Raw genomic sequence first — 14,840 nt, forward strand, 5'->3', positions numbered from 1 at the left:
ACGAATCTCGATGGAAACGTGAAACATCGAGGATCTGAATAAATGGCAGGTATCGGTATCAAAGTGACGGTATTCAAAAATAATATATTATTTATTTCTGCAAAGATCCTCCTTCTGTACATGCTACAAGCACCTAATAATACTTGACGTTTACGTCGCTTTCACGGAAGCACGAGTATAACAGTTACTACGAACAAGAACACGCTATCTCGACGATTACACAAACTTTGTATAAGAATGTTCGAAACGTTGCCTTATCGTGTTCAGAAGTTCTGGCTTCGTCTGCAGTTCAGCGAATAGTACAACTGCTTCGATAACACGAGGTTCCATTGCTGTCGATCGAAGAACACGACTTTATATAATATCATTTAGAAATTATGAAAGCTTCGATTATACGGAGTATTATCGTGACGTGTCGGTGTACCGTGTAGTACCTACGACGGTGGATTGGGGACAGAAAAATAATAATAATAAAAAAAAAAAAAAAAAAAGGAAATAACTCATTTAAGTGTACACTCTCGACCTTGTTCCCGACAGCTATTTCTGTACTCCGATAAATTTTAATCACAGTCCGAGCTGATACATCCGAAGCTACCGAAATGTTTGTAAACCGTATTCGATATTTCTCAACGTCGTTGACTAGTCTAATAAGTCACTAAAATTTGGTCGAGTAATAAAATACTATTTCGAGCTTCGTTTATAAAGCTGAGGAACTGTATATTACCGTACGACAAAAATAACTCGATATAACAGTGTTCACAGGAACTTTTTTCTCCGTTTCTTATACCTAATTCCAATTGCGAGCTTCCGGCCGTAAATGTCTCTACGAATTCGCCCTTGGAATTTCAACGAACCGCGACATTAGAGCAATCTTTTCGCCACTAGAATACAGTTTGGATGCTCGTTCCCTATTCTTTCGCTGTAGCTTTTCTCACCAAAGTAGAAATCCGTATAATTGATGCGCGTTAAAATCTCGAATCCGCACTTCGCTGCTATCTTTTGCGAATAATCGGAGGTCATTATCGCCGACACCAAGCTGGGTACCGCGTCCAGGTTCTGTATAGTGTTGTCATCGTTCATCTTCACCGGCGTCTTCACAGATTTCCCTCTTTTCAGCTCTTTTGCCAACTCGATGGACGAGGACACCAACAACTCTCCTATTCGGCGCTTCTGCTTGTCAGGCAAAGTGGCCAAGAACATGATCTCGAAGATACAGTCGGTGTTGAAGTGGTTGAACAGGTTTATCCGGGTATCCACATGGATCATGAACTCCATGAGGGCTTTCGATGATTTGTACTTGCAGTTCTCGCTGAACTTCTCGAACGCGCCCTTCTCTGACGAGCTCTTTGATACCTGGACAGTCCGCACGTGTATAGTTTTTATTCGTTTTTGAATTTTTAATATCTCTTGCGTAAACTCAACGACAACATTCCGTACTATTTCCTCCCAGGTACCTTCGCTTACGATTCGTTCTATTTTGTGCTCGCTAATAATAGGTCGTGCATTAACCTCTCATCGTGTATTGTTTATACGCAAGAAAGAGGAACTTTTCGAACGTTCAATGTTTCGTACAGTCTATAATTTTCTACGTATGTTTCCTCTCCGAATAGCTACGAGTAGCTCGTTGAGCTACATTCAACGTTACGTATTTTAATACGAGCTCTATTCTTAATAACTTAAATTCCCAATTGTTCGATTTTCGTAAGTTTAAAACGACTCACCTGGATTTTATTGAAAGCAGCTCCGACGACCTCGCCGGTGGCTACTTCGATCGCCACAACACTGACACCATCTTTGGCAGCTTCCAAACAAAGTTGCTCGAGCTCTTTCGACGCACCGGATTCGAAGACCAAAGCTACACCTTTGCACACGCTTTCGTTGGGGAAGAAACTCTTTCTCATAACATTTAGAGCACCCTCTAGAGTGTCCTCTGTCAGAGACTCGAATTCAATCGCCCCGTCATCCGTGGAGCCCCAGGGCCGATAAGACGTCATTCTATTTCTGGTCCTGAAACGAAAATATTATTGTAATTCGGTACAAAACTCGTATTAAAATCTTATTAGTTCGAGCACATTATCCAGGCACAGAGAAAAACAACCGATCGATGTTCACTTTACGTGGAAAATTTTTAATATTTCTCCACTCTTATGTAACGTCACTCGTCGTTGTAAAGCGAAGAAAAGCAAACATTCGTGTAGTAAGAAAAGAGATTCGGAAATTGTACGAGTCTCCGATCTAATTCGATATTTTTAAGGATATTTATTTTATAACGGTATCTATCGAGATTGAAAGAAAAAACTCGGTTCGTCTTGTTCAGTGTCGTATCCAGTATGCAACGAATAGTGATTTATCACGATCCACTGAACTTTCGACGCAATAATAAATTTTCTATCTCGTCGAGGTACTAGTCACGTGTGTTACGAGTGCACTTAACAGTTTGTCGAATTTTGTTTAAATTAACAGAAGACACTGAATCAGATACGTCGAATGTTTCGATCGCTCCGTACCTCATTGTTAGATAGAGATCCTAAGATGCTGACAACTCACAGTACACTAACCATTATCGGCGGTCTTGCTCAGACTATGTAAGCTTACACATACAATATCAATAACGTACACCGACGCGCACGATTAACCGGTGTATGTGTTCGCGCTATCAGTGTTATAATGTACCTAAACTGAATTTAAATAAGTCATGAAAAATTGTTACCAATTGTAGCATTTGATACTGACAAGTATTCGCAATAACCCTTAATGACCTAGCTTTCGATATATTTTTTAAACAAAACAGAGCATAATTTTTTAAAATACAAATGCTCGTAAGTAGCCTGAAACGAATTTTTATCTAAATGTCGTCCGAAAACGGATAGGGCAATAGCGATTAAACTTGAAACACATCTATAGAGTAACCTAACTTAAAATATCAATCTCGTGAGATTGAAAAATTCCCATCGAGTTGGGGGAGGGGGAGGAGAAGATTTAGCGATGTCACGAAAATGGATGTGCACCAAACATTGCTTAAAATTGCTTTCGCAACGAAGTAACATACAATTTAAACTGTTGCAAATTCAATTTGAAAACATTTACGTTCTACAGATATTTTCGACAAAACTGATCGTGACCGAGTTATTAACGCGACAAAACTCGTGTGTCGTGACAAATTATAAATTATATTTTACCAATTTGAAGCGAGAAGATAAAAAAAGAATCTAAAATAATAAGGTCTAAGATAATATTCACATTGCTAAATAATATTTAAAAATGTACTCTCGAAAATTGATTTCAGCGTTCAAAACAATTTTAGTTTTATTTTTAAACAATAATAAAATACAGGATATTTTTGAACCCGTATCAGATAACCCGAGCACAGCGTTAACAGCAAATAACGTTTTATCTTCGTATAAATTACATAACTATACTTGTGCACTCGAGCCTTCGGAATTGAGTCTAATTTTGCTGAGCGGTGCGCTCGACATCATTATTTCACACGCACTTGAATATATTATATAGGGTGTTCGGTAACTGACAGTACAAAATAGAAAGTAATCGTTCCACACGAAAAAACGAATGAAAAATAGATAAGAAAATTTTGTCCTGCAAAGTTTTCCAAGAGAAACGAATAAAATAAAAATAGACAACGTTTTCGACAACTTTAAGTGGACTACTTAAGTCGAAAGTAGATCGTTATGGGAAATCGTTTCAATGAAAGTTCTGAATGCTTCTTATGTATCCTCGAATACCGAACGGGATTAATACGAACGTAAATAAGCAACAAGATCCGTGTCGGCAAGACAGTCGAGTATTTCAAGGAAAAAGAAAGATCGATCTTTGATTAAGGGGGAATGCGGTGCTACAAAAGTGGAATGTGGAAAGTCTCTGGTAATGTTCTTTCGGTCTCAGGATTTACGAAATCGACTGAAACGTCCAATCAAGTACGACTCGCGATTTCTTCCGGAACTCATTTTCCTATCTGCGTACAGTACATGCTTGTTTTGAAAAATATTCCAAATTGAATTTCTCCGAAACGATACATCATAGTAACGAATTTTACTCTACACTCTCGATTCATTTTCTAGCGTATAATCATCAAATCGAGTTACCGGATAACTCAAAATATTATCGTTCGTAACAAATATTATTCCTTCGAATTTGGTGATCGAATCGTCAACGAATATTTGTGAATGGGTTCGTAAACGATAAAATACATTTTAATCGTAAACGTGAATCCTTTCTTTCGTCAAGATTGCCTTACATAATGTCACAGACTCGAAGGACACTACAAGAGGGAGGTGTATTAAGTTCAATTTGTGTCAATATTATCATTCGGTACTGTGCGATATTCTTTATTTGTTTTAATTCGTCACTGCAGTCTTCATACACTGAAATAAACGTTACGTACAGATGCCTCTGCAAATGGATACGGATGAATTCCTTGGAGTCGGATAGACTCATTGTATTCGACCAACAATCGGCGGCGAAGATACCACTGCGGTTGAATAATGAGCTCTGAATAAAACGCATAATGCGTTTGGGCATGATACGTATGCAACGTTGCCCAAAGCAATGATAACCTGAACGGCTATGAAAATCTATCACAAATAGACTTGCAAAAAACTTGAAAATTCAAAAATGTTGAAACTTTACAGAAATGTAATTCAAGTGACCGTAAAAATGAAACGATTTTTCGAATCCGTTGAAAAACAATACTTGGGATTGAAACAACGATGATTTTCGCATTATCGCGAATATTTCCAAAACGGTAAAAGATAGAAGAAAAAAGTTAAAATCAAAGTTTCATGAATTCTATTATACGCTAAATATGGCGACAAAAAGTTTTTCTTCGTAATTTAACCCCCCTCTCCATTTTTTGAATTTTATTTTTTATCGATACTCGAGTTAATAGCCTCTTAAGAGGTCTATGCAATGGTATAAAAAATTTGTATAAAAGTGGCCCTTCGTTCGAAAAAACACATTCCTCTAGTCACAAACGTACAATGTAAATATATTTTACATCTTTTATTTTACAATTACGATTTACACGTGTTTACGTCTAATAAATATTTAACGACAGAATTAAGTTCACGAGGTCGATCGCGCAGTGCATGTCCGATGACTATGAATGGTAAGTAGGCAATGAGAATTTGTTCTTATCGGTTCTTACATCAAAGAAATCTTCACTGTTGCGTTCTAGTACAGTTTTGCACAATTTTTGCATAGAGACGTCACCGAACCAACTCTTCGGTGCCAACATTTTCTAAACTTGTGTACCATCGAAGCAGTTCTAATGAATGTAGCAAATACAAAGTCGTCGAGCATTATATTTTATATCGCTGAAACAGCGCACACTCCTGTAACCCGCCAAGAATTAAAACTGCATAATGCATCTGCAGATTTAATGAGAAATGCCAAGAACGAAGAATTCATATTGAGAGAAATATACACAACTCGCAAATTAAAGTATATATAACACATTATGTTCATTGAGATGATCTTTATTTTTCGACGAAGGAATTTTTTTCCGACACCCCCTAAAATTACACGCAAAATTCGAACATTTCTTCTCAATTCTAATACAAATTTATATGTAATTTTGTATATCATTGGATTCGTATTTTAGCATTGAAAAAAAAATCATGGCCTTGAAATTTCCGAAATTGACCTTGACAGAAAATTGTTCTCTTTAACGTTACGTTTGTTTCGCGCAACAGTATAACTTTTCTTGAAAAATGTTTTCACATATTCATAAATAACGAAAATATGCAGATATTTGTATCTGAACTATTTATACACAATGGAATGTATAAAATAATATAAAGAAAAGCAATTCTAAGACAATAAAGGAATATATAGAGGTGTACGAAATAAAAACATCGCCAATAAACCGTCCACACTGGAGAAGTATGTTTCTATTATGTCTTCTATTTTTCTTCGATCTTTACCGATTCGAGCGGAAACAGACAAGTAGCGACATTTATCGCTAGTAACAAAAACAGGGTGGAAACTAGATGAACGTTCAACAAGCGGTGACTTTTTTCAGGCAACATGAAACATCGATCAAATGTTCGAGAATATTGCTTCAGTGTAGACGCAGCTTAACGTCCGTGAACTAAAAATGAGACTCAGACGCGGTTATCGCTGAAGTGTTTAAGCAATGGTACTGCCTTTGAGTCCACTGATGAAAGAATCATTCTGTACAACCGATATGTACATACGTATCGGGCATAGATAAAGATAGGGTGGAAGACTTGGCGATAAGAAACTTATAAAAAAAAAAACGGGACCCTTAGTAGTAATGAATCAACGTGGCGTTCAAATGTATTCCTGAACCGGTGAGGAATACTTGAAAAGGAAGATCATATTTCGTAAAAAGTGAGCAAGTATTATATCTCATAGGTAATATTGTCGGTGTTAGTATGAGTTAGCGATACGTTTAAATTAAATATTAAAGTAATCGTAGCGTGCGACAATTATTAATAATGCTGTATTAGATACGTAATCGTTTCAGAATCGATATATCGATTCCGTGGAACCGATACCCGCGAGGACCGTTCTCACTCGCGACTGTTTGAAAATAATTTCGATTCTCGCAACTGGTTCAAGGACCGGAATCTATGTTATTATTGTTTCAATTCCTGGCACACATTCTACGATACATAACGGGTTTGCACGGTTGTCAAGCGGGAAACTTACGTTTCGTACAAGCGGGAAAGTTACGAATTGAATGAAGAAAAACGATACACTTGGAATTGATGGAAGAAGACCGCGTCGTGCGCGTAACATCGACTTTCAATCCGATTACGAAGAATTGTCACCGGTTTAGAACGCGCGACGATAAACGCAATCGCTTCCGTTGGCTGTCCGAATCAGCGGACGACGAGTTTACTTAAATCGAATACGACGAAATCGGTTCCCAATCGTTGGGAAACGTTACTCACAATAGTTGTCTTTGCTTCGACAAGGAACGAGCCGAGATCTGGTAGCTTCCCGAGGAACGACTATTCTTCGACGAACAATTGAACGAATTGCAACGCGAAACGCTCCTGCGGCTCTTTTTTATCGTATTCGATCGCGCGAAACAATAGCTTTTCGATCCATGGGAATTTTAGTATGAAATCAATCCAAGCGGAGGTGCTTCCCTCAATCGAATCACTAGACGAGCGACTGGCGCTCCTGTTACCACGATTTACGACAATTCTGAACATTGAATGTTTCTATGAAAGCGAGATCATCATTGGTCAAACGAAACAGAGCATCGATCAGACTGCTCGACGAGAAAACTACGATAATGAAAATTCGTACACGCGAGACTAGTCGAATGATTTTTGTCCAATTTCGTTTGGCGAACCAAGTAGTCTTTATAGTATTTATTTGATACTATTTTTATTTGGTCGAGACACGGAGGAGACACTTTTTGGGATTTCGTCTTGTTTATTGAAAGCGTAATCGGTAGAAAATGTTCTAGTTCTAGTTCAATGGCGCCCTCTTCGGTTGAGAAAAATGATCCGCAAGAAACGAAGGAAAACCAATCTGGAAGATAACGTTCGAAGGAAATAAATAAACAGAAATGGAGAGCGAACAAGTGCGATAAGTTCGAGCAATAGAAATGAGGCAATTGTTTCTAAAAAGCATTTGATTCGAGACTTGGTCGGTTATGTTGCATGTGACACTAAAATGGTAAAGAGGGTTCTAGGATCTCAATAAGAACAAAAAGAACAATACATGGGATATTCGGCCTGGATTGTAATAAACTTGTGTATACGGTATAGAATGTGTCTCTGATTTTATATCTCGTTTTTGCAATGAGATCTGAATTACCGGTACTGGTAGAACCACAGCCGGTTAGCGATGGGAGCACTAGATACTTTAAACGAAACAATAATTGGACTTCATTCTTTGGAGCAAATCTAAAATTTTGGACAGGATATAGCTGAACAAAGAGCCAAATGTTCCAGCAAATATTCGATGGCTTATAAAAAAAGAAACCAAAGTACCAAATTTCAACTCTGTATTTCGACTTAGGGCGTATTAAAGGGCAAACATTAAAAATGAAATTTTTGTTCAATTTCTTCTATTTTATTGCATGACAAATTTGGAAAAATCTAAAGCATTTTGTTATGTAATAACGTAAAAAAAAAATTGAAAGAATTTGATTTTCAATGTATGCCCTTTAATATCTCTCAAGTCGAGAAACAGATTTAAAATTTGACACAGACTTGTCTTTTTTTCGAATGATTCTTTACAAGCCGAATTCGGTTCGAGGGCATACATATTTGACCTTTAGTATTTATCAACATAAAATGTATAAACAGTCCTGCATTATATATTGTAAATGAAATAAGTGTTATGTAGTACTTTATCTGAATAGTGTTCTAATTACCAATACGAAGATATTTCAAGGTCTCAAAAATTAGCTACTGCATTCCTACTAAATTGATAAACCGAGTGTGGTTTCGCTTGTTATTTTGCTTATCAATTTGCTTATTAATTTTGTCCTCTCGAAGGTAACGTGAACCTATTTGCAATAAAGTAATTTGCTTATCGTCTTCAAATATTTATCGTTAGCTACTTACCAATTGTCTCAATATTTTACTCGGTAATATTGGGTCCAAGTTGGCATTAAAAGTAAAAGCTTCGATTAAATTAATTACAATTATTATTTCAAATCCTCCGTGATTGGAATTACGTGTAACCAAGCTTATAGAACTAAGGTAAGGTTTCAAATATAAGATAGAAAATTCGATTAGAATTTTTAATTTCGTACATCGTAAATAATTTTTTACAGGGTATCGAATACCTTTGCATAAATCAATGTACATTCGATTTAAAACAAACACAAACTGTAGAATCGAATCGTTCTCGGTAGCTAGTGCCCTCTACGTTCACTCGTCTTATCAATGATTGCTCTCTTATCGAGACTACGTTATCAGCTGTAACTCTGACGTTCGTGTAAAACAATATTACAAAATTACGCATAATAATAACAAGAAATTCTCCACGATGATCGCGACGGTCAAGGTTTCCGATTCCGAAATAATCAATTGTAATACATTGCAATATTAAACGAATTGAGATGACGACATACCGTAGATATCTAGAGTGTACGCTTCGCATCAAAATGTCAAAGGGTACAATTTTGCATAAATTGTTGTTTACGGGATAGCAGTGTGTACGACCGACGAGGTGCGACAACACGACGAGTAACCGTTAAACTTTGAACGTTAATAAATTGGAAAATTGATAACCAGACAGCTGCTCGAAAACGTAAAAATTATCTGAGCTTCGAGTTTCGAGCGTTCGTAGAAACACAAAGTCAGTGATATTTACTTCGTTTACATTCTTAAAATCGTTATTTTCATAGAAACGATCACGTGTCCCCTGCATTCATTGATTATGATAGATCGATTCATTATACAATGTACATTCAGAGTCTGTCGAGAATTTCGTATCATTTTTCATATCTCTTATTGTTTAGTCTCATACTAGGTTCACGTTGCCTTCGAGAGGACAAAATTAAAATTTTTTTGAACAAAATGATAGTTTGCCCCGATGAAGATAAAATAGAAAGATTTTCCACGAAAAAATTATAGTAGTAACGAAAATATGATAGCTGTAGTGACTGTTTATACGGCAAATATTGATGCGCTTGGCTAAATAAAGTTTCTGACATGTGTTCTCAATACGACAATGTTTAAGAAACGAGTTTAACCGAAGGCCAAATGATTTGTTACTTTTAAATTGTTCCTACTGTTACCACAGTAGGAGAAAAAACAGTCGGCCAATCGGTAAGGAATAACAAATGTTTCAAACATACAAACGCATCCGTGAGGAAACTGAAAGGGCACGGTCGTGTAATATTGAATTTTTTAACAGTTTTTAATTTTCTTAAGTACAAAGTTTTGAAATTAACGTAAAAAATTGAACTTTAACCATATTTCTATCGAAATTATGTTTTTAATATTGGCGTTATTGGTAACTCGAGTGCCGTTAAACCGATTTGGTCACAATTAGGCATTAATGTTCATAATTATATCATCGCTTTTTTTCTTCTTCTTCTTTTTAATGCCACGATTACTATAATTTTTCGAATATTAAAAATTCCGTACGTTACGCAACGGAGAATACGATCGAAAATAACGATGTTTGAATTTCGAAAATTCGACGGCATTGTTAAACAACAAAGGTTTTAATACGAGTGGTTGTTCTTTTATTAAAATTCATTTATATTTCGATTTCGTAAGACCTCTTGTTCGAATAAGAATTCGGAACTCGAATAACATTCCTGTACGGTGTTGTTTATCGCAGTCGACGAATACATGACTTCTTGGTTGGTTGTTCGAACGCTGGAGCAACTAAAAATTTAGGCAAAGAATAAATAAGATCGACCACCATACGCATTTCCGTGACGTTCGCATTCAAGTAGACGCTTGACCCTAGCACGGCATTGACCATTTCACAGCAGCCTAATTTCCATTTATTACGCAATTGATGCAATTAGATACGTCAATCAGCGGAATAATGGGGTAGACGAGATAGACACTGCCCGACAATGCGAAGTTAATCCGACTTCAAACGCCGACTCGATGAAAACTTGTTCTTCACTGACGCGCCTGAGCCACCACCATTTCGTTCAATAACCACTTGTGCGTGTATTCAGTAACCATTCGTTTATTCTGCGCTCGTGCGAAATGCATTCCCTTTCTTCATACAGATCCGAAGACTCTCGAAACATCGAAAATCGAAGCGTGTAATCGCATCGAGATAAAGAAGCTGAATTGGATAATTCTTTGTGAAAATTTCTTTGGAATCGAACCAATCGATTCTGAATAAAGGTGTTATAATTGTAGAAATGACTAGTATGTTTCTGAATAAATTTTTTCTCTCGATGCGTCAAATAGATACTGTTCGTCTGCGATTATCCGCGACTCTCTGATGAACAAACGAAATGCGATTCAAACGATGTATTATGGAACCACTTATTCAATAACTATATAGTCCGGTAACTTAAATAGACAGCTTTTCGCGTTACAAGTGTTACATAAATGATCAACAAACAGCAATCAGTTTTGAATGTATTTATTCAATGTTGACTCAGCTCTGTCGTTATTCCACCAGTATGTTTCTTGTAGATACATACATTAGCTTATACTAATATCCACCTATCTGCGAACTTTTCCTACGATGAAATTTATTCGAACAAGCGGTCTTACGAAATCAAAATATAAATGAATTCGAATAAAAGAAAAACCACTTGCATTAAGAGGACCACTTTTAATAATGATGTACCTTTGTTGTTTAACAATGCCGTCGAATTTTCGAAAATATTTACTACCCATTTGCCATCGAGAGACCATGTTTTCTTGGAAAGATCGCTCCAACTTAAATATTGTACGTCAAATAAAAAACCGGTATAGATTGAAAGAGCTGTGACACATAATGCGCAAAAACGTTCTTCGACGCTTGAATTTCGTCTACAAATTATAAATATTCATGACCATTGTTCCATGTATGCACAAAACGGAAGAAAAATTTCTTCCTCGTTACACGGTAAATTAATTTTGTATGAATGATTCAATAAAAGATAGACATCGAGCAAAGTTCCGTTATATCACAGTTTTATATCATACGTTGGAAAAAAAATTCTACAGCAACGATTATAATTATTTATAATATTTTCTCAATTTAATCTTCTTTCTCGCAACAATACAATGAAATACCTACGTGTTTCAAAAACACTTACTCTACTTTTTGAACTAAATGTTTAAAAAACTTTTTGCTTTTAATGTGCACCTATAAACGAGTATTGGTATACACTTTTTTATTGTACCTTTCTTTTCATTATACTTGCCTCTTTCTTTTCTATATACGTACTTTTTTGGTACTTAATTGTGCATAAGAGGATGCACCTCATCGATTTTGATCAAATTTAAATACGTTGTCAGAATTGTTCAAAATTCTTTTTCTATACATTTCAGTTCCCAAAGATTTTTGCGAACAACTCCTGCTACTACTACAATAAATTCTATACATATCTACGCGATTATGGCAGCGTGTAGATACGTAAACGTAGCACCGTCGTTTGTCCAGTGTTTCTATGAACACATAACGATGGTCAACAGTCAAGATGTATTTACAGACATATACACATGTAACTTAAACAATACTCTTTGTTAACAATAACACAAGGCAAATTATGTACGAATTACAAAAAAGCTCTGTTTGATTAAACATAAAAAAATGATAATCTGCATACTGTTGATTGAAAGATCCAATGGTATTTATTACGACACAAAAAATCGATAAATTTTGACAGAAAAAAGAAATATTATATCTTGAAATTATAAGAAATATATATGGAAAACGACGAAAAGTTTCATCGAGGTTTCACGTGACAACAAATTGTCGAAAATCATTTTTATTTTAACATTTCGCTCCGGCCTCACCTTTTCATTTATCCGAGTCTCGACTCGGATCGAATTTCGAGCTATTCGAATATTCCAGTATAGTGGCAATTCTGGTTCTTACATCTACTTGTGCAGGTCATAAATCTATAAGACTACTTTCACGAGAAACGAGCGAACATGCCGCAATTAGCAAACCAAATGACACGGGCTGTAAACAAATTCCCAATTTTTCGAAATCTAAACTTGGCCTTATAAATTGACTGTTGCAACAATCGTGACGCGGACAAGTACTGCTTCGGTAAAAACGAATCGTCGTTACATCGAATAATTTGTTGTATAACGAAAAAGAATCAGACAGGTTCGCATTTACTGTGGTAATTAGGAAAGGCGGAGAGCCAAAAAAGCGAAAAAAGTGCTGATTCACCGAGTCCTTGAAGTTTGTATAATTAATTATATTCAACTGTGCTGTAAATATTCATATTATGGGCGTCGAATCTACGTCAATGTGGTCGAATATGTTTTGTGACATCTGCGATCGAACACGAATGGAAATTAATCGAAGAGATGTAGGTACAATACTGACTTCCGTTTTAATAACAATTCACGACACGTGCGTTATTTAAAGCGTGTAGCTCTTCCCCTGCAATTACAACCATTGGAAGATTTATGGATGCTGTGACTTGGTCGAAAGTGAAACGAATTTTAAATTGCTTTTAAAAGGAGAACATAAGTAAATTTAGTAAATAAGGAATTAGAGAAGGATTCGATTGGAATCGAATCTTTATCTAATCGAAAGTTTATCGATTTTTTGTGTCGTAACAAATACCATTGGAGCTTAATGACAACAGTGCGCAATCAAGCATTTTTGTATGTTTATCTAAAAGAAGAAATCGAACAGAGTTCTTTTGTCCAAGTTTTTAGCAGATAAAAGTTTAGAAGGAGATTCAATTTTCACGGTGAAGAAGAAAAATATTGTAGCCAAAGAATTGTTTGACGGACACGTAAGTAAGAAACGAGAATGTGTTATGATAGAAATCTCGAATGGAACCTGCAAAGTTACAAGTAATGGTATATGCATGAGTACACATTATAGTAAATAGAAAGTAATACGAAATCAAAACTGGAACTCGAGGTCAATGCGATAAACTACTGATTTGAACATACATTACTCTTAACTTCCTGTTTCTTATTAAATGTTTCTTATCGTTTTATTATCTTTATTAATACTCTCTATTTTTCATTTCATTATCAATTTCACTACGGTCAATACAGTTAAATTGTTCCGATGTACATACATTTGTCACAACCGCCTCTATAATGTTATCATTTTATCGCTCGTTAATTAACTATTTATAATTAATAATATTTGATCGATATAGTTTAGTAGCGTATGCTTTCAATTTGTAACTAATTTCGTTAAAGCTAATGCAATTGAATCTTTGACCTATTCGTGAATATTACATCCAGCCTCTTACCGTTTATTTATCGTTCGGTATTCCGTAACACAACGTACGGCATTTGGCTAGACATTTTTCTTCCACAAGAAGTAATTGTTCAATAACACAAGTCTGTGTCCATAGTGTACAAAACATTCGGTCATTCCGGTCATGAAGTATCTGCACGCATGACACACGAAAATCATATCTGACGGTCGCAAGGAGTGGCAGATAACCTTCATACTTGAAAGTTCTTTCGATTACGCATACACCCATGAAATCTCTCGCAATTAGAAATTTTCCACTTCAACAAAGAATGATAATTAATGGGGGGGCATCTTTACAGCCGAATCCACGTGCACCGATCATTCATCTTATCGAAGTCACATTCGTGATACAGTTTCAGATGTCCAAGGTTTACGGGACGCTGGAAATATAGAGAATCTGAGATTTGTTAAGAATAAAAAAGGTCTCTCGAACATTCATCCGGAAATAGTAAAGAATTCGAAAAGCGTGAAAATGAGAAGATCGAAAACGTCTCTCTGGTTTTGTTTGAGAAACTGACGGTACAAATTCTGGGGAATCTACGCGTGAAAAAAAAAGCTGAGACATCTGAGGTTTCTGTCGAGAAACTAGCATAAATTTCTAAAAGATCTAGAGACCAGGAGAACGTTAGAAATCCCTCGTACTTCGATTTGGAGATTCTTGTTAACTCGGAAGAATATAAAAATGAGGGATCGTAAATATTTGAAGCGTTCGTTTCAAAATTCTGGAGAAGTTAAACGCGGTGAAAGGTGACACGATCTAGAAATTGTTATGAACTCTCGAGCGTATAGAAATTAGAGAAGATTAGAAATATTTCGAGCCTCGTTTCGAAGCTCTGCGAAACATGTACGAATGTCTGGGCGAGTATGCTTGTAAAAATAACCGAATGTTCCCGAAGTTAGATCTGGATTACGTGTCTTAGAACCGAAAGGTCGTCCACACGGGCTCGTCCAAGAAG

General features: G+C 36.1%; 1 protein-coding gene across 2 annotated transcripts; it reads right to left on the reverse strand.

The window, feature by feature from the left end:
* Positions 1–72: 72 nt before the first annotated feature.
* LOC143153559 (uncharacterized) lies at positions 73–7,060 on the reverse strand. 2 transcript variants are annotated; one of them, XM_076324929.1, is made up of 3 exons: positions 6,936–7,060; positions 1,722–2,007; positions 73–1,353 (listed from the first exon to the last, which is right to left on the reverse strand). In XM_076324929.1, the coding sequence occupies exons 2-3, from the start codon at positions 1,992–1,994 to the stop codon at positions 862–864; spliced, it is 765 nt and encodes a 254-aa protein (XP_076181044.1). In that variant the 5' UTR covers positions 1,995–2,007; positions 6,936–7,060; the 3' UTR covers positions 73–861. The 2 variants fall into 2 exon arrangements, with proteins under 2 accessions (XP_076181044.1, XP_076181043.1); XM_076324928.1 differs by lacking the exon at positions 6,936–7,060 and adding an exon at positions 2,508–2,637.
* Positions 7,061–14,840: the final 7,780 nt, after the last annotated feature.

The sequence above is a fragment of the Ptiloglossa arizonensis genome, chromosome 12 (assembly GCF_051014685.1).
Source record: "Ptiloglossa arizonensis isolate GNS036 chromosome 12, iyPtiAriz1_principal, whole genome shotgun sequence".
In the NCBI taxonomy this organism is placed as follows: Eukaryota; Metazoa; Arthropoda; class Insecta; order Hymenoptera; family Colletidae; genus Ptiloglossa; species Ptiloglossa arizonensis.

Coding starts and splice junctions, on each gene's coding strand:
- LOC143153559 (XM_076324928.1), bottom strand. Junction 1,354..1,721: donor CTGCTTTCAATAAAATCCAG/GTGAGTCGTTTT, acceptor CGGACTGTCCAG/GTATCAAAGAGCTCGTCAGA.